The 19,254-nt window shown below is 41.9% G+C and overlaps 1 protein-coding gene and 1 pseudogene across 1 annotated transcript; both read right to left on the reverse strand.

The window, feature by feature from the left end:
• Positions 1–1,682: 1,682 nt before the first annotated feature.
• Positions 1,683–3,342, reverse strand: vma21 (vacuolar ATPase assembly factor VMA21). Its single transcript, XM_046306123.1, has 3 exons — positions 3,166–3,342; positions 2,562–2,671; positions 1,683–2,336 (listed from the first exon to the last, which is right to left on the reverse strand). The coding sequence occupies exons 1-3, from the start codon at positions 3,225–3,227 to the stop codon at positions 2,191–2,193; spliced, it is 318 nt and encodes a 105-aa protein (XP_046162079.1). The 5' UTR covers positions 3,228–3,342; the 3' UTR covers positions 1,683–2,190.
• A 4,890-nt stretch (positions 3,343–8,232) lies between these two features.
• LOC123999811 lies at positions 8,233–11,623 on the reverse strand (annotated as a pseudogene).
• Between the last annotated feature and the right edge of the window lie 7,631 nt (positions 11,624–19,254).

The following is a 19,254-nucleotide window of genomic DNA, read 5'->3' on the forward strand; positions in this document are numbered from 1 at the left end:
CCAGGTCTTGGTAGATTTGCAGTGGTCTGATACTCCTTCCATTTCAATATTATCGCTTGCACAGTGCTCCTTGGGATGTTTAAAGCTTGGGAAATCTTTTTGTATCCAAATCCGGCTTTAAACTTCTTCACAACAGTATCTCGGACCTGCCTGGTGTGTTCCTTGTTCTTCATGATGCTCTCTGTGAGACTATCACAGTGCAGGTGCATTTATACAGAGACTTGATTACACACAGGTGGATTGTATTTATCATCATTAGTAATTTAGGTCAACATTGGATCATTCAGAGATCCTCACTGAACTTCTGGAGAGAGTTTGCTGCACTGAAAGTAAAAGGGTTGAATAATTTTGCACGCCCAATTTTTCAGTTTTTGATTTGTTAAAAAAGTTTGAAATATCCAGTTTCAGTTTTAATTTAAAAATGAACCCTGAAAGGTTCTTCAAAAGGTTATTTGAGAATCCATTAAAAGGGGTTCTTTGAAGAACTTATAGGGGTTCCCCCACAGTTTCAATTTGAAGAACCCATAAAGGATACTCCAAGAACAGTTTTATTTTTCTGAGTGTAGGGTGTTGGGACTGCTGTTGAGACTCTGCTGCTGGGACAACTTTATGCAGGCACTAACAGTTTGTGGGCAGCGTTATAGTGCAATTAATGTATTGTTTAGTGTTGTGCAGTGACTTTGCTGGCATGCATCCCAACTTTTTTGTTGTTTGCCCCACCACACTAAAATCACCACTGCTCCACCACACTAAAATCACCACTGCTCCACCACACTAAAATCACCACTGCTCCAATCCTGACCTGAAACACATGGCTGTCAGTCTTGCTGTGACAAGTTGGTTTCAGAAAAGGTTTGTGTTGTTCGTGTAAGTGCAGTATGTCTACCAAGTACTATTTATTATATATTCATTACATTGATCTGACGTTTTACATAAATTCAGCCTGACTTAAATCTGAGGTTTAATGCTAGTTTTGCCTTTTTGTAGGATGCAGTTTTTCTTTGAGGGAATGGTTAGATTTCTAAATCATTGGGCATATTTAAGCAAATCATTACAAAGTTACTAGGCCAATCAGTGGCCTTGGTTTCCATATTTCCTCCATCAGAAGCCAGACATGTTCTCAAGGTTTCCATGATTGTCTTTACTTTCCATGTTTTTAAACTCTTGGTTTGCTGCCTTTCATTAAGTCAAGACCTTCATTCTTTGTTTTTCCAGTAAGTATTTGCTGTGTGAATTGAAAACATTTTTGTTATAATTCTTGAACCACAAATCAGAGATGAATGCTTTATTGAACAACCCGTTGTTTTCCCCCAATGACTATTCAATTTCATCCAATTGTCAAACCTTGACAGCACACCTTCATGGTGTCAAGTTTGAATATATTTTTTGTTGAGACAAGCTTACAGAAAGAGACCCAGGGTGGAGGTCTCTGCAAGCATGATCAATAAAAACGCCTTCATGGGTATTTCACATATCATTGTGAATTGTATCAAATTGGGTGAAAACAAACATAGAATACAACATATGTGACAGTGAAAACGAGCCCTGGGAGTTCAACAAACTAGAATGTGCAAATCACATTTGAAGGAATCAGTGAGAAGAAAACATGCATTCTAAAGTAAAAAAAAACAGATGAAGTGAAGATAGATGTGGTACATGACATTAAGACTTATTATCAGCCATCTATTTTATCCATTATTCTTTATTTTGATACAATCTAACCTCCGATGAATCAAAGCCACAGGTGTTCATATTAGGTTGATACCTACAGATGTTTATCAAGTATTTAGATTCAAAACAATGACTGAATGATGATTGATTACCTTAATGGCATATGGCAAAACACCAAAATATAATGCTCTTCCCTTCCCTAAGAAAACCTACCAAAAACATGCTTTTGACTCATCCCCAAAGCCCTGTTACCAGGTTAGATTTAATAGGGCCCCATGTCTTAAAAATAGTTGTCCCTAATTTTTTAACTGCTGAAACTGGACAAACTCATTGAGCAATTCTTATGCCTGAACACCACATTGCATACTTTCGTGCCTCTCCAAGCATATAAATCCTGAACATCAACCATCCACTATTGCACTGCATCAGTGGGCTCTAGGCTGTAGCCTCACTGTCTTCTCTGTGTGTGGTGGTAGTGATGTGGTCACCCTCTTCTGGTCCACACACAGCCTGATCCTCCTAGTCCTGCTTTCCTTCTCTTGTCTGATGTGAGCCGGTGCCCTCATTCCATGCAACATACACAAAGAGGGCCAAGACCACATGGACAGCTATCACTGCCACGATGGCAGCATAGAAATAACTGTCATTGCTGGAATACCCAGAAGCTGAGGAAGCAAGAGAGAAAAAAAATGTTCTTGTATATGACATTAAAACAATATAGGCCTATGGAAAAGCCATCATGATGGCAGAAATGGATGTCTTTAGAAAATTACACCAAAAACAGACATTTTACACATAAAATATTCCACTAAACAAAAACAATGTGGCTCCTGCTGTGCATAATTTTTGGTGGGCAAGCGGTGGGCTACACCCTTAGCTATCAAATTTACCTTCAAAAATATATGATTTTGATGTAAAATATAATCCTATTGGCAGGGTTATCATCATGACCGTGAAAAACAGCAATGTCTTCAGTACAGACACCAATGATCCATCGTTCCTGAAAGAGAATGAAACAAAGAAAACACCTTTTGTTTTAATTTAGATGATTTGGTGACCACATTTCACAAATCTAACCACTTTACTTGTTAGATTCATAAACTGTTTCTTATACAAGGAAACAAAACGGAAAGCTATAAGCACAAAATTAAACTGTGTCAAGTATAATGGCATCATATGCATAACCCCATTATTAATGTGCATGTATAACTGTAGTGTAATTTAGCTAGTTGGTTAACCCTGGACAGAGAGCGCAGTTAGCTATATTTCTTGTCTGGTGATGACTTTGTAGGTGGTCAAACACTATATGCCCATGGTGAAGTACCGTAGCTAACAACATTGCATGTAACCTTGCAGCTACATGCAAGTAGATATAGTATTGCATAAATTAAGTTCACAAGCTGGGCTAGCAAGATATCTAGCTAGCTAGCAATCCATCCCGTTAGCTAGCAAGGCTCCAGTTTCACAACCTTTTGCCTATCCGTAATAACTTACCCTCTGAAATCTGGAACAGGACCTGGCATTGAGTTCAAAGATTGTTTATTATAGTTATCCATTTTTGGTTTAACTGAATGACACAGGCAATATTTTCTAGAAAAGATTACTATGTCGATGGCTCTTGTAGTGTGGCGATGAAAACATAAAACTTCCTGGTAACATCACATGATCATGACGTATACATTTTAAAGGAGCACGGTATACAGTTGACCGAGTCGAAGGTGCTGACGTTATTTATTTAACTAGGCAAGTCAGTTAAGAACAAATTCTTATTTATAATGATGGCCTACCCCGGCCAAAATCTAATCCAGACCACACTGGGCCAATTGTGCACCACCCTATGGGACTCCCAATCACAGCCGGTTGTAATACAGCCTGGAATCAAACCAGGATCTGTAGTGACACCTCAAGCACTGAGATGCAGTGCCTTAGACCACTGCACCACTCGGGAGCCCATGACATGGTATATATTTGTATTTGTGCAGTGTCAGTGTTCTTTGTACCATGTCTATGTTTTTAACAGGAGCATTTTATTCACCGATGTTATTTTTTGTACTATCTCTACAGATGTACTCACTTATTGTGGCTACTTCGCGTGATGTATTGTTCTCTACCTTCTTGCTGTTGTCTGGGCCGAATAATGTTTGTACCATGTTTTGTGCTGCTACCATGCTGTGTTGATATGTGTTGCTGCCATGCTATGTTGTTGTCTTAGGTCTCTCTTTATGTAGTGTTGTGTTGTCTCTCTTGTCGTGATGTGTGTTTTGTTCTATATTTTTATTACCAGTCCCCCTCCCCGCAGTAGGCCTTTTGGTAGGCTGTCTTGGTAAATAAGAATTTGTTCTTAATTAACTGACTTGCCTAATTAAATAAAGGTTAAAAAACACACACAAACATGACCTGATAAAATGTCACTTCATAGCCATTCTCCCAGAGAAATACATATTCGTGAAATTGTATACAGTGATACTAATTTTAAGACATGAAAAGCATGCTGATCAATGGAAATATGAGTCTACGTATATATATATATATATGCCATTTAGCAGACGCTTTTATCCAAAGCGACTTACAGTCATGTGTGCATACATTCTACGTATGGGTGGTCCCGGGGATCGAACCCACTATCCTGGCGTTACAAGCGCCATGCTCTACCAACTGAGCTACAGAAGGACCACGTAATTGCATTATCTTTATCTTACCACTAGAGGGTAACATACTATTAGAATCGGCACTAAACTAATGTTTTACTCTGGTTTTACCAATGGGCGGATTCGATTATTCTGGGTGCCGGGCACCGGTCTATGGCCTGTGATGTGAATGGGCAAAAGTGGTAAGGGAGGAGCGCCCTTCTCAAATCGAACAGTAATCTGCGTCGCTCCGTCATGGTGTCAACAAGTCAGCATCGTCCAGAAACCTATATTTTCCATGAAATATCTGTTTTAATTTCCAAACTAGTTTTTAACTGGAAGGCGGATAAAGCCTTTTTATCAAAAGTATGTGAAAACACAGAATCCAACTCATTACTCCACATGCTAATTACATCACTTTTGTTTTCAACTGGGTTTTGTAATGGGCATCTGGCTCACGCCCGGGAGGCAGCCGGTTCCTAAACGAATGTGAGAACATGCCTACTCCGGCGCCCGAGGCCAGATGACTGTATGATGAGTTTTACCCAACGATGTATAAACCCTGGATTGATATTTTGCTATGTATTGGCCAATGAGAAGCTTTGAAGCCACCGGTCGGCCATATTGGCACTCTCCAGAAAAAGCAGTCCGCTATAAGAATGAATTGATTTCTACAGTATTTCAATTAAAGGACAAAATTACATGTATTTAAGTATTTTTGCTGTTGTAGTGGGGACAGTGACATTGGTACTTTAAAACAAAAAAAACTGTAATTAAGGTTTTTTTATATATATATTCTCTTCAAAACAGCACCCACTGTTATTTTGTTTTGAACAAAACTTTTGTTGAAATGTTTGGGTAATGTCACTAATCACCATGATTCTTTCTCACTATTGTGCAGTACAGTCTTCGCTGTATTTTTTTAAAAATGGTGTAGTAAGGTAAAGGATCCTCAATCCATCAATATGTGTTGCATTTCTACCTGTTGGCTGACCAGTGCAAGAATCTCTTCATATAGGATTGGCCTTGTATAGGAAGTGATTTATATTTTGCTCTTATCATATATTTTAGACTCAGAGAGGTACTGTATGCAATTACAATAAGGTTTGGTTGCTTTCATTTGCCTTGGCAAAAAAAAACACAAAAAAAACAGGTGCACCCAGGTCACCATGCAGTTTGGCTGTATCAGAATAAGTACATGACTTGCACTGACTGAGGCAGCAGAACACATCTCTGAAATAAATCAACTTACATCCTTACAGCGAGTGCCCTTTGCCAAAGTATGGAGAGTGAAGTGATTACACAGCCCATAAAGCCACATATATATTGATCAACCAGGTACCCAATGAACAGAAAAAACTATTCTTGAAGGGACATACCATCCAAAGGCGGACCTCCAAATCTGGGGCCCAGGGTCACCTACCTACATTTTAGGGGGGGGGGGGGGGATACTGCTAGCTTGCTGCAATTCTACACATTTTGCCATGGGGCAGATATTTTTTTTTCTTCAGTTTTATAGCTGAAGGGAGGATGGTAAATGTGATCAGCATAACATACCAATACCAATTGACATACCTTTGTATGCCTCCGTCTGTATACCTGTAGACAGAAAGTGAGCAGTTCAGTCATTTGCACCCAATGCAGCTAGCCTTCAATATATTCTTATAGCCTACAGTACATATTCTTACATCTTTGTTGATTGATATCCATTGAATTGTGTACATTTCCTGTTTTAGAAAGAATTGCACAAATATGAATGACCTTCTTGATCCAAAATTACCTTCTTGATCCAAATCAGTCAGGTTTCAAGACTAGTCATTCAACTGAGACTGCTCTTCTCTGTATCATGGAGGCGCTCCGCACCGCTAAAGCTAACTCTCTCTCCTCTGCTCTCATCCTTCTAGACCTATCGGCTGCCTTCGATACTGTGAACCATCAGATCCTCCTCTCCACCCTCTCCGAGTTGGGCATCTCCGGCGCGGCCCACGCTTGGATTGCGTCCTACCTGACAGGTCGCTCCTACCAGGTGGCGTGGCGAGAATCTGTCTCCTCACCACGCGCTCTCACCACTGGTGTCCCCCAGGGCTCTGTTCTAGGCTCTCTCCTATTCTCGCTATACACCAAGTCACTTGGCTCTGTCATAACCTCACATGGTCTCTCCTATCATTGCTATGCAGACGACACACAATTAATCTTCTCCTTTCCCCCTTCTGATGACCAGGTGGCGAATCGCATCTCTGCATGTCTGGCAGACATATCAGTGTGGATGACGGATCACCACCTCAAGCTGAACCTCGGCAAGACGGAGCTGCTCTTCCTCCCGGGGAAGGACTGCCCGTTCCATGATCTCGCCATCACGGTTGACAACTCCATTGTGTCCTCCTCCCATAGTGCTAAGAACCTTGGCATGATCCTGGACAACAACACCCTGTCGTTCTCAACTAACATCAAGGCGGTGGCCCTTTCCTGTAGGTTCATGCTCTACAACATCCGCAGAGTACGACCCTGCCTCACACAGGAAGCGGCGCAGGTCCTAATCCAGGCACTTGTCATCTCCCGTCTGGATTACTGCAACTCGCTGTTGGCTGGGCTCCCTGCCTGTGCCATTAAACCCCTTCAACTCATCCAGAACGCCGCAGCCCGTCTGGTGTTCAACCTTCCCAAGTTCTCTCACGTCACCCCGCTCCTCCGTTCTCTCCACTGGCTTCCAGTTGAAGCTCGCATCCGCTACAAGACCATGGTGCTTGCCTACGGAGCTGTGAGGGGAACGGCACCTCAGTACCTCCAGGCTCTGATCAGGCCCTACACCCAAACAAGGGCACTGCGTTCATCCACCTCTGGCCTGCTCGCCTCCCTGCCACTGAGGAAGTACAGCTCCCGCTCAGCCCAGTCAAAACTGTTCGCTGCTCTGGCCCCCCAATGGTGGAACAAACTCCCTCACGACGCCAGGACAGCGGAGTCAATCACCACCTTCCGGAGACACCTGAAACCCCACCTCTTTAAGGAATACCTAGGATAGGATAAGTAATCCTTCTCACCCCCCCCCCCTTTAAGATTTAATGTACTATTGTAAAGTGACTGTTCCACTGGATGTCATAAGGTGAATGCACCAATTTGTAAGTCGCTCTGGATAAGAGCGTCTGCTAAATGACTTAAATGTAAATGTAAATACATGGTACTGTATCTTCATAAAATACTATAAATTAACATCATACAAAGGACAAACCTTACCTTAAGTTGAGGAGATCTTTAAAATGTTTTGTGAAGTGCCTGCACCTGCTGTCCTTTTCAAATCAAAATGTTTCAGTTAGTTAATGTTTTTTTTATTTTTTTGCAGGAACCTAAGGAGGTTCCTCGATGAACCCCCAAAAAAGGGAATAGCCTTTTGGGGGCCATTTTCAGTGCCAAAAAAGTACTCGGTGCATGTTGAATGTTTAGCAGGATAGGACCATGGTCCAATTTACGCACTTATCAATAGAACACGTGGACATCCCTACTTCCTCTGATCTGGCAGACTCACTAAATACAAATGCATCGTATGTCAATTATGTCTGAGTTTTGGAGTGTACCTCTGGCTATCTGTAAATTAAAAAAACAAGAAAATCTGCTTTGCTTAATATAAGGAATTTTAAATTATTTCTACTTTTACATTTTATACTTAAGTATATTTTAGAAATTACATTTACTTTTGATACTTAAGTATATTTAGAACCAAATACTTAGACTTTTACTCAAGTAGTATTTTACTGGGTGACTTTCACCTGAGTAACTTTCTATTAAAACATATCTATACTTTTACTCAAGTATGACAATTGGGTACTTTTCCCACCACTGTATACAGGTTAAAGGTTAATTTAACACATTTATAATTTGAGCAAATATATTTCTTGCTCCATTTCATAGTATTTTAAAGGAGTAAGTGAACAGTCATTTGCTATTCAACTACAGGTTCACCCTCGGCCTGATTGCTGTTTGACACTACATGCGACTGTTTACTTGTTGTTCTTATAAATCCCTCAGTCCCACACCTGGAGCCTTCCACAAAAACTGTTAGAGCGGTGCACAGCCACAGGAAGATGGGCTGGTATTCCTTACGAAAGTTCTGATTGAGTAGCCCGTAGATGACAGCATTGAGACACCCTTCCGGGTCAGTGGCCACTGCCAGGCCAATAAAGCTGAGTGGTCCCCAGCACACAGCAAACAATAGGAACACAACAAACATAGTCAAGAAGTTGTGAAGTTCGCTGGGCTTTAGTTTCTGCTTGTCATTTGGTTTCACCCTTTGTTTCACCTGGATGACGAACACCCAGATCCTCAGGTAGCAGTAACAGACCACCGAGAGGGGCACCAGGAAGTGGATGAGCACCACAGAAATGGTGTAGTAGGAGCTGCAGTCTGGGCGAAGGTGCAGGAGTAGATGCATGGGTCGTACTGCAGTGAGCCCACAAAGACGTTGTGCACCGTGACCATGGCAGTGAGCAGCCAGATGATGCCCAGGTAGCAGCAGGTGTTCCTGGTGCTGAACAGGCGGTTGTAGTGCAGGCTGTGGCAAATGTAGCAGTAGCAGTTGATGGCAATGACCATGATGTTGAAGATGGAGCCAATGACACTGAGGCCCATGATTAAGCCTCTGAGCTGGCAGTGCACGTCCAACTGTCCAGTCATTGTGGAAGATGGCCAGGAGAGCCAGGAGGTTAGGCCACCACCATGTCTGCCACCAACAGACTCACCACAAAGATATTCCCTACAAGAGACAATACAATCATTTTAGTAGTCAAACTTACTGAATACAAACATGCTTCCATATTAAATACACACACATATATTAAACCCACACACACACACACCACACACACACACACACACATTACACACACACACAAATGTATGTGGACACCTCTTCAAATTAGTGGATTTGGCTATTTCAGCCACACCCATTGCTGACAGGTGTATACAATCAAGTACACAGCCATGCAATCAAACAAACATTGACAGTAGAATGAAAGTCACTGAGCTCTTCAGTAAGGCCAACATGGCACCATCATAGGATGAAACCTTTCCAGAAGTCAGTTCGTCAAATTTCGGCCCTGCTGGGGGGGCATTAAGGTCCATGTGCTTATTGATTGTGACCCGCGGATGCCTTGTTCACCTTGCCCGGGCAGAGACTGAAGTGTGAGTGTTACGGTTTTCTTCCTGGGAAGGAGAGGAGGACCAAAATGCAGCGTGGTTATGGTTGAACATCTTTAATAAAGATGATAACGTGAACAATAATCGTATACAAAATAAGAAATCGTGGAAAAACCGAAACAGTCCTAACTGGTGCAAAACACAGAGACAGGAACAATCACCCACGAAATACCCAAGGAATATTGCTGCCTAAATATGGTTCCCAATCAGAGACAACGATAAACACCTGCCTCTGATTGAGAACCACTCTAGACTTACCTGGAATACTACACTGAACACAACCCCATCAATCTACAAAACCCCTAGGCAAGACAAACACATAATCACCCATGTCACACCCTGGCCTAACCACAAATATAAAGAAAACACAGAATACTAAGGCCAGGGCGTGACAGTACCCCCCCCCCCCCCCCCCCCCCCCCCCCCAAAGGTGCGGACTCCCGGCCGCACACCTAAACCCATAGGGGATGGTCTGGGTGGGCGTCTGTTCACGGTGGCGGCTCTGGTGCGGGACGTGGACCCCACTCCAACATAGTCTGCTTTCTTAGCGTCCTTAGAGTGGCGACCCTCGCCACCGACCTTGGCCTAAGAACGATTCCCGGGACCACCCATACGTAGAATGTATGCACACATGACTGTAAGTCGCTTTGGATAAAAGCGTCTGCTAAATGGCATATATTATTATTATTATTATTATTACTAACAGAGGGCAGCTCCGGACTGAGGGGCGGTTCTGGCGGATCCCGGCTGAATGGCGGGAGACTCTGGCAGCTCCGGACAGGCGGGAGACTCTGGCAGCTCCGGATAGGCGGGAGACTCTGGCAGCTCCGGACAGGCGGGAGACTCTGGCAGCTCCGGACAGGCGGGAGACTCTGGCAGCTCCGGACAGGAGGGAGACTCTGGCAGCTCCGGACAGGCGGGAGACTATGGCAGCTCCAGACAGGCGGGAGACTCTGCGCTGGAGAGGAGGGAGGATCTGGCAGCGCTGGACAGGCGAAGCGCACTGTAGGCCTGGTGCGTGCTGCTGGCACTGGTGGTACTGGGCCGAGGACATGCACCTCAGGGCGAGTGCGGGGAGCTGCCACCGGAGGACTGATGCGTGGAGGTGGTACTGGATAGACCGGACCATGCAGGCGCACTGGAGCTCTTGAGCACCGAGCCTGCCCAACCTTACCTGGTTGAATGCTCCCGTTCGCCCTGCCAGTGCGGCGAGGTGGAATAGCCCACACTCGGCTGTGCAGGCTACTTCAGCACAATAACTGTTCGTCGGGGGCATCATGAAATAGGTTTCCATGGCAGAGCAGCCACACACAAGCCTCAGAACACCATGTGCAATGTCAAGCATCGGCTGAAGTGATGTAAAGCTCGCTGCCATTGGACTCTGGCGTGATAAATCATGCTTCACCATCTGGTAGTCCGATGGACGAATCTGGGTTAGGCGGGTGGCAGGAAAATGTTACCTGCCCCAAATCATATTGCCAACTTTAAAGTTTGGTGGAGGAGGAATAATGGTCTGGGGTTATTTTTTAAAGGGTCTGGCTAGGTCCCTTAGTTCCAGTGAAGGGAAATCTTAACGCTACAGCATACAATGACATTCTAGACAATTCTGTGCTTCCAACTTTGTGGCAACAGTTTTGGGAAGGCCCTTTCTTGTTTCAGCATTACAATTCCCCTGTGCACAAAGTGAGGTCCATACAGAAGTGGTTTGTTGAGATCGGTGGGGAAGAACCTGACTGACCTGCACAGAGCCCTGACTACAACCCTAACGAACACCTTTGGGATGAATTGGATTGCCGACTGCGAGCCAGGTCTAATCACCCAACATCAGTTCCCGACCACACTAGTGCTTGTGGCTGAATGGAAGCAAGTCCCTGCAGCAATGTTCCAACATCTAGTGGAAAGCCTTCCCAGAAGAGTGGAGGCTATTATAGCAGCAAAGTGGGGACCAACTACATATTAAAGCCCATGACTTTGGAATGAGATGTTTGATAGTGTCCACATACGTTTGGTCATGTAGTGTATGTCTGAGTGTTTCAGTGCATACTAATCTCACGGCCAGCCAGTTCCTGCATACTATCCAGAGACACACGGTCCAGAGTATGTGAGCAGAGTTGAGTCTTGGAGCTGCTCACATCCATGTCCTTTCTTCTCCGCTAAAAACCGCTCCATGCTCACAGAATAACTACTGTTCCAAATTTGCTCCATTCATTAAAATCACAATTGAACCAACACCCATCTATTTTTGTGACTACCTGGACCTACCATTTGGGTTTGAAGTATTGACACCAAACCATATGCTTGAATTAAAGTATTTTAATAAACATGAAAATATTAATGTAAGAAGCACCCATAATTTCAAATAGGCTACATGCCATATTAAACAGCATATAAACACTTTAAAATAGGTCAGGAACTAGACAGGGAGCCTGAGAAGGAACATAAATGAACTATTTAGGCTATATTATTTCAAGGCTATAACCTACAAAGAAATACAATGTTAAGCATTTGCGAGTGCAACACACTAGGCTGGTAGGCAGTCAGGGACATTACGCGCTCAGCATTTAAACATTTAGTTTTATTAAATCATTAGTCTATAAATTGCGTGTATAGGCTGTGACTTACTAAGAAATAAATACACAATAAATGAAAAATGCCTTATTAGGCTCAGTGCCCTTGAATACATTTTTTTTTTAAACACCAGTTTGGCCAGAGTCTGTGGCTTCAGGCTCATGCGATGGTACCTTGAGAGAGAATATCCTCTCCATGTTTGCAGAGCCACTGGGGATACTAAACACCCTTTTGGCCACTCTTGCCAGGATGGGCAGGGATTCAGAGTATTTTTTTCCTCTATAGGTAAGCCTAAATGTTTTTAAATAACCCAATCAAAAAAACAAAAAAAAGCTCCTTGAAAGTTTAAATATGCCAGGCCTATTGGGCCAAAATCAAGTATGACCTGTTGTATAAACAATAGAACAAAAATGTAGGAAACTTTTAAGAGATCTGATTTTTTTGTTTACAAATACTTTGCTACAATGACACTTAATTATCTACCCACCTAATTCCTTACTTATAGCATATGCATGCATGAAGTACACCATCTTGCTTTCCGGATATGTGTCTTTTCAGATTCCACAATGATTCTTTCATTGTGGACATCACCGCACTCCCTCTCTTGCTCTATATCTTTGTATGTCACCTTGATTTTGTACCTGTGTGTTTTATCAGTTTCTTTATAAAAATATTTAGTGAACTCCATGACAGTAGCTAAAGCAAGAGGCTATGAAGTGAGTGCTATGGAAGAGAAGTTGGAGAAGGGCAAGAAAGCCGATGCTCCAGCCTTTGGGAATTTTTAGCAACAAAATACAATAAAATAACTTTTTTCCGAGGGGTCTTGACTGTTTTGCATTTTATTTTGACATTAATATGTGTCACATATCAGTTTGCAATGAGTAAGGCAGATCCAAAATGCAGGTGTTTCATCCTAGCTCAGTGCTTTCTGTGGTGGTGGGACAAGCCAGTGGAAAATACGGAACATTGCACCATGATTTGTCTCAGTATTCTGCCACTCATGGGGACACTACGTCACCACCAAGTCTAAGGGTAGAGCTTGAAAATTCAAGCCCCTTTAGTGCTGCAATTAGAAGTACCCATCAAAGGCTCGAGGTCATTGGCCACAGATAAAATGACATCAAATCACATTATATCTACAGTAGCTTTGATTGGATTGATCATGTCAACATCATACTTTCAAAATCTTAGCTAGCAGTCATCATGAATCAAGTCGACAATCTATTGGGAAACCCTTTTTAATCCTTGTCAAATGAAAATAGTAATTATAGATGAAGATTATTGGTGCTCATCGGCTATTGGACATAAACATTACAAAAACAAGTTGGAAATCGCAAATTCAACAATGAGTGGTTTGGAAGGAATCAGTGGCTAACTTCAAGCATTGCAAAGCAATCATTAGCTATTCAGTGGAGTGTCTGTGGTCCCAAGTCTAAGATTAAAGATCTGCTTTCCTAGTTTAAATGATAAACATTCAACATTGGCCATGCTGTCAATGAAGCATGATTTGTGCCGTGCTCAAAACAACTGTTAACTCGAAATTGCAAGATCTGACTAGTAAGTTCAAGACAACTGGGAACTCTGGAAAAACGAGCTACGACTGGGAAATTACGTTTTGAACTTTCATCCAATCGGGTAAATCGGGAACTCGGGCCTCTTTCTAGAGCTACAACCTGAAGATGACTGACGTCATTATGATTGAAATATATACATAAATATTTTTTTTCCTTCCCAGTTGTCTTGAAAGCACCATAAATCCAGAGATTGGACTTTAATGACAAAATTTGCCCACAAAGGACCGCTGCACCACCTTTCTGTTCAAATGAGCACAGCACGACAAGGTGAGCCCAAAAATGTTTTGTATGCTGCTGCACAAATTATGTAATATACCGGGGAGATATGTATACTGTAGCTAAGAAAGTAATACTAAGTGAATGTTGTCCAACACTCTAACCACTAGGCTATCGTGCCGAACTTTTCTGGGGCCACGGAATACATTGCACTGGGAGTGGGAACATGATGGGTGGTAGTGCAGGTATAGTATAGGGGCCAACAAGCTGGAGAAACTGGCCAAATCTGGAAAAGGCAGATTAAGCTTTTGATAGGATGCCCTGGTCCAGGGATAGCCACATAAAATTCAAGAGACACTACATGACCAAAAGTATATGGACATCTGCGCGTTGAACATCATGGGAATTAATATCGAGTTGGTCCCCCCTTTGATGCTATAACAGCCTCCACTCTTCTGTGAAGGCTTTCCACTATATGATGGAACATTGCTGCAGGGACGTGCTTCCATTCAGCCACAAGAGCATTAGTGAGGTCGGGTACTGATGTTGGGCGATTAAGACTGGCTCGCAGTCGCCGTTCCAATTCATTCCAAAGATGATCGATGGGTTGAGGTCCGTACAGACAAACCATTTCTGTAGGGACCTCGCTTTGTGCACAGGGGTATTGTCATGATTAAACAGGAAAGGGCCTTCCCCAAACTGTTGCTAAAAAGTTGGAAGCACATAATCATGAAAAACAGCCCCGGACCGTTATTCCTTCTCAACCAAACTTTACAGTTGGCAATATGCATTCAGGCAGGTAGCGTTCTCCTGGCATCCGCTAAACCCAGATTTGTCCATCGGACTGCCAGATGGTGAAGCGTGATTCATCCAGTGGAGGTCAGTGACGTTTAAGATGGAGGACAATTCTTTTTTCTATTACAGCATATTGGATGATATTGGATGAATCATTCATATTCCATTCACCCAGTTCAATGTAACAGCGAGAGGTTTAGGCTACTACATGATACAAAAATGTTCCATATACCCATCATGAGGTTGCTACAACCTAGCCTATGAATGAAAGTTTACAAAGTAGGTGCACACAGGTCGAGAGAAACATTTGAGGTGAAAGACAGTGACACATGGACAGACAGTGACACATTAAATAGTTGCAAACAAGAGTTTCTATTGAACAAATTCAGGTATGTTTATTCCTGTTTTGTTCCGTTTGCTTCCGTTTAAGAAACGCTTTTCAACAGAATCGGCAGAATGAATACACTGATCACGCGTAAACAAAGTTCACTTTTATTGCAGACATATTGCATTCCTTCTCTCCTCCTCTCACCTTGTCCCTTCACTTGTGGACTTCAATGCACAACACATCAGCTGTATGTGACCTGGCGAAAAAAGATTTCCAAGCCAAACCATATCATAACCACTACACACAGCCTTTCATCGTTTGTCAACATATTAGCTAAAGTAACGTCATAGTCAACATACATATAACTAACTCGTTAGTAAACTCACTAGAATCATGCAGTAACGTTACAGTGTACAGTCATTAAGCAGTTTAGCTCTAACACCGACAGGCAACCAAAAGCTTACCTGTTGTGTTGGATAGTCATAGCCAGCTAGCTAACATAGCATCCCTCTATTTGAGCAGGGTGTTTGAGTAGGCTAAACTAGCTAGCTGCATTTGCTAGCTAAGTAAGTGAAACTGAAAGCAAAAAATAAATAAATAAATAAAATAAACTTTCTTCTCCTTCATTTTGGAAGAAATACATTTTTTCAAAATTGTTAATCTAGTGCCCTGACATACATGGCTTTGAGGTGGGCCTCCATACCCATAAGTTATCACTCTTTGTGGATGACTTTATCTTATTTCTAACAAACCCAGAACACTCCCTCTCTCACTTGCATATCCTTCTACAGTGTTATAGTTCTTTCTCTGGATATAAGGTACATTTTGATAAAAATCTAAATCTTACCGTTGTCTGTCTTTGACCATCATACCATCAAGCACAAGTTTCCTTTTAGATGGTCTCCTATGGGCTTCACATATTTGGGCATAACGGTGGATGGTAACATGAAGAACCTTAATAAACTCAATCTGGCCAGCTTGTTGCAAAAGGTGGAGGGTGACCTGTGTAAATGGATGGACTTGCCTCTCACTCTACTGGGTATAATCAATGCAATTAAAATGAATATCCTGCCCAGATTTCTATATTTGTTTCAATCTCTCCCCATCCCTGTTCCCGCAGCATTCTTTTCCTCTCTCGACAAGCAGACCATACGGTTTATCTGGCACGGCAAAACCTCTAGGGTTGGCCTGGATAAACTGACCCTTGATTACGGTCAAGGGAGCTTAAACCTCCCCAATTTTAGAATGTACTACTGGGCTGCACAGTCTAGGTTTCTGGCTCAGAGGTTTGACAATGGTCCCTCTCCCTCATGGTTGAACATTGAAACGTTTGAGGTAAATTATGACACTGGGGTAGAATTGTTTTACAAATGGGACAGAAAATCTATAAAACCCATCACAGACAACCCTTTAATCATGCATTCTGTCCTGGCATGGTGCAAACTGCCTGAGCTGTTCAGACGAGGGGGATTCCTTTCCCCTAAAACCCCTTTATGGAACAATAAATTGATCCCTATGTTTTTCCAGAATAGTAACTTTAGACCATGGTCTGATAAGGGGATCACTCTTCTGGAACATTGTTATGAGGAGGGAGTTCTTATGTCTTTTGATCAGCTGAAACAGAAATATCACTTGCCTAACAGCGACTTCTTTAGCTACCTACAGCTCCAACACTTTATCAGGGTGACTCTCAAGGGACAATGGAACCTACCTAAGATGTCACCTATTGAACAACTCTGCCACGCAGACCAACCACTGTTCAAGACCATTTCCCGTGTTTACGATGCTCTTATGTCAGGACTAACACTGCCTGAGCTAGATAAACCCAGACTTAGATGGGGAAAAAGATCTGGGTATTAATCTTGATGAGGGTCTATGTAGTGACCTATGCAGGGATGGTGTTACATCCACATTGAACTCCAGATACAGACTGATCCAGTTTAATTTCCTCCATCAGCTCTATATCACCCCATCTAGACTGCACAAGTTCAACCCTGATATATCCTCCCCATGTTTTAGATGTGGCTCAGATGAAGGAACATTGCTCCATTCCACTTGGCAGTGTTCAAAACTACACGGTTTCTGGCAGGGGTTATGCGATACCATATCCTCAATTCACGGGGTTGCATTCCCTTTAGACCCGGAGCTCTGTCTACTGGGTAACTTTACTAACTCCAATCTTAGACAAAGCCATACTATAAAGCTAACAGAAATATTGCTAGCGATTGCCAAGAAATGTATTGCCTTGAAATGGAAATCGGATTCCTCCCTGCCAGTTGCAATGTGGCTATCGGAAGTTAATAGTTGTATCCCACTGGAGAAAATCACTTACTGCTTGCGGAATAAGTTTGAGACATTTTACAGAATTTGGCAACCTTTTGACTATATGGAGAATCTCCCCTCACATCACATTGATTGAATCTCTATATAATCCTCACATAATGTTTCACACATAATGTATAATATGTAGTTTACGGCAGGTGACCACGTGATCCAATGTCTCATTATTATTATTTGATTCTTTATTATGACTTATTTACTTTATGTTTGTATATATAATTATTATTATTTGTTTTCTAAATTTACGCTCGTCTGTTACTGTCACTTTGTCATATTGTTGTCTAATATCTTTTCACTTTTGTTATGAATGTTCTTAATCGGAAAATGGAAAAATAAAATATTCAAAATAAAAATTGTTCAACAATTGCCTTTCTGTCTCTTTGAGTAAACTACTTACCAGCTTTTATGCACTGTAGTGCTAGCTAGCTGTAGCATATGCTTTCAATACTAGATTAATTCTCTGATCATTTGATTGGGTGGACAGTTCATTTCTCAGAACAAGAATAAACTGACGAGTTTCAGAAGAAAGTTCTTTGTTTCTGGCCATTTTGAGCCTGTAATCGAACCCACAAATGCTGATGCTCCAGATACTCAACTAGTCTAAAGAAAGCCAGTTTAATTGCTTCTTTTATCAGACAACAGTTTTCAACTGTGGGTTTTCTAATGATCAATTAACCTTTTAAAATTATAAACTTGGATTAGCTAACACAACGTGCCATTGGAACACAGGAGTGATGGTTGCTGATAATGGGCCTCTGAAAGCTTATGTAGATATTCCATTAAAAATCTGCAATTTCCAGCTACAATAGTCATTTACAACATACACAATGTCTACACTGTATTTCTGATCAGTTTCATGTTCTTTTAATTGACAAAAATGTGCTTTTCTTTCAAAAACAAGGACATTTCTATGTGACCCCAAACTCTTGAACGGCAGTGTTTATATTATGACATTGTATTTTTCTCTGAAAATCATTGTAACGTGGTTAACCTCAAAAATCTAAATGAAAATGATTCAAATCTAACAGTTAAAATTCAATCAGAGAGCGCCCTTAGATCAGGGGAAAAGGCTGCACCTGACCGTTGCACTTGAATCATTCCCATGGTGAATGGCTATGCCCGCTATAATATGAAACCACACAATTCCAGAGACTTTGATATGACTGGCCCGATTTATATGGTGAAAACAATGTGTGGGGAGATAGAGGCACAGAAACTCACATCAATACCTTTGTCAGATAACACTGTGAAATTAAGAATGTATGATATAGCTGCAATCAAGATGAAAGTCTGACTGAACGACTCAAAGACTCCCCACCTTACGCTCTCCAAATGGACGTATTTATGTCTGTAATATAAAGCCCTTTTGTGGTGGAAAACTCATTTTGAATTGCTGGGCCTGACTCCCCTGTGAGTGGGCCTGGCTGCTTAGTGGGTGGGCCTATGCCCTCCAAGGCCCACCCATGGATGCACCCCTGCCCAGTCATGTGAAATCGATAGATTTTGACCTAATTTATTTATTTCAATTAACTGATTTCCTTCTATGAACCGTAACTTAGTAAAAATCTTTGAAATTGTTGTATGTTGCATTTATATTTTTTGTTCAGTATATTTAAGTATGCATTAAGGTGTCTTTAATAGTATACACATGGCAAAAAACAATGTAGACGTTAATAAATGCATTTCTATAGATTCCAAATATGTTTTACAATGATGGGGGTGCAAAGATGGAGGCATGGTGGTTTCAAAACAGCACCAACTGTCAGTTTTCTAAGATATATATAAGTAATTGTTTGGAACCAAAAAATATAAAAACATTTTCCTTGAAACATAATTTTGGAAACTACTAATGTTACTGTCCCCACTACAACAACAAAAATATGTAAATAAACATACTTTTTGTCCTTGCAACATTCTAGAATTCCATTCATTCCAATGGAAGACTGCT

This window comes from Oncorhynchus gorbuscha, linkage group LG16 (genome assembly GCF_021184085.1).
Source record: "Oncorhynchus gorbuscha isolate QuinsamMale2020 ecotype Even-year linkage group LG16, OgorEven_v1.0, whole genome shotgun sequence".
Taxonomy (NCBI): Eukaryota; Metazoa; Chordata; class Actinopteri; order Salmoniformes; family Salmonidae; genus Oncorhynchus; species Oncorhynchus gorbuscha.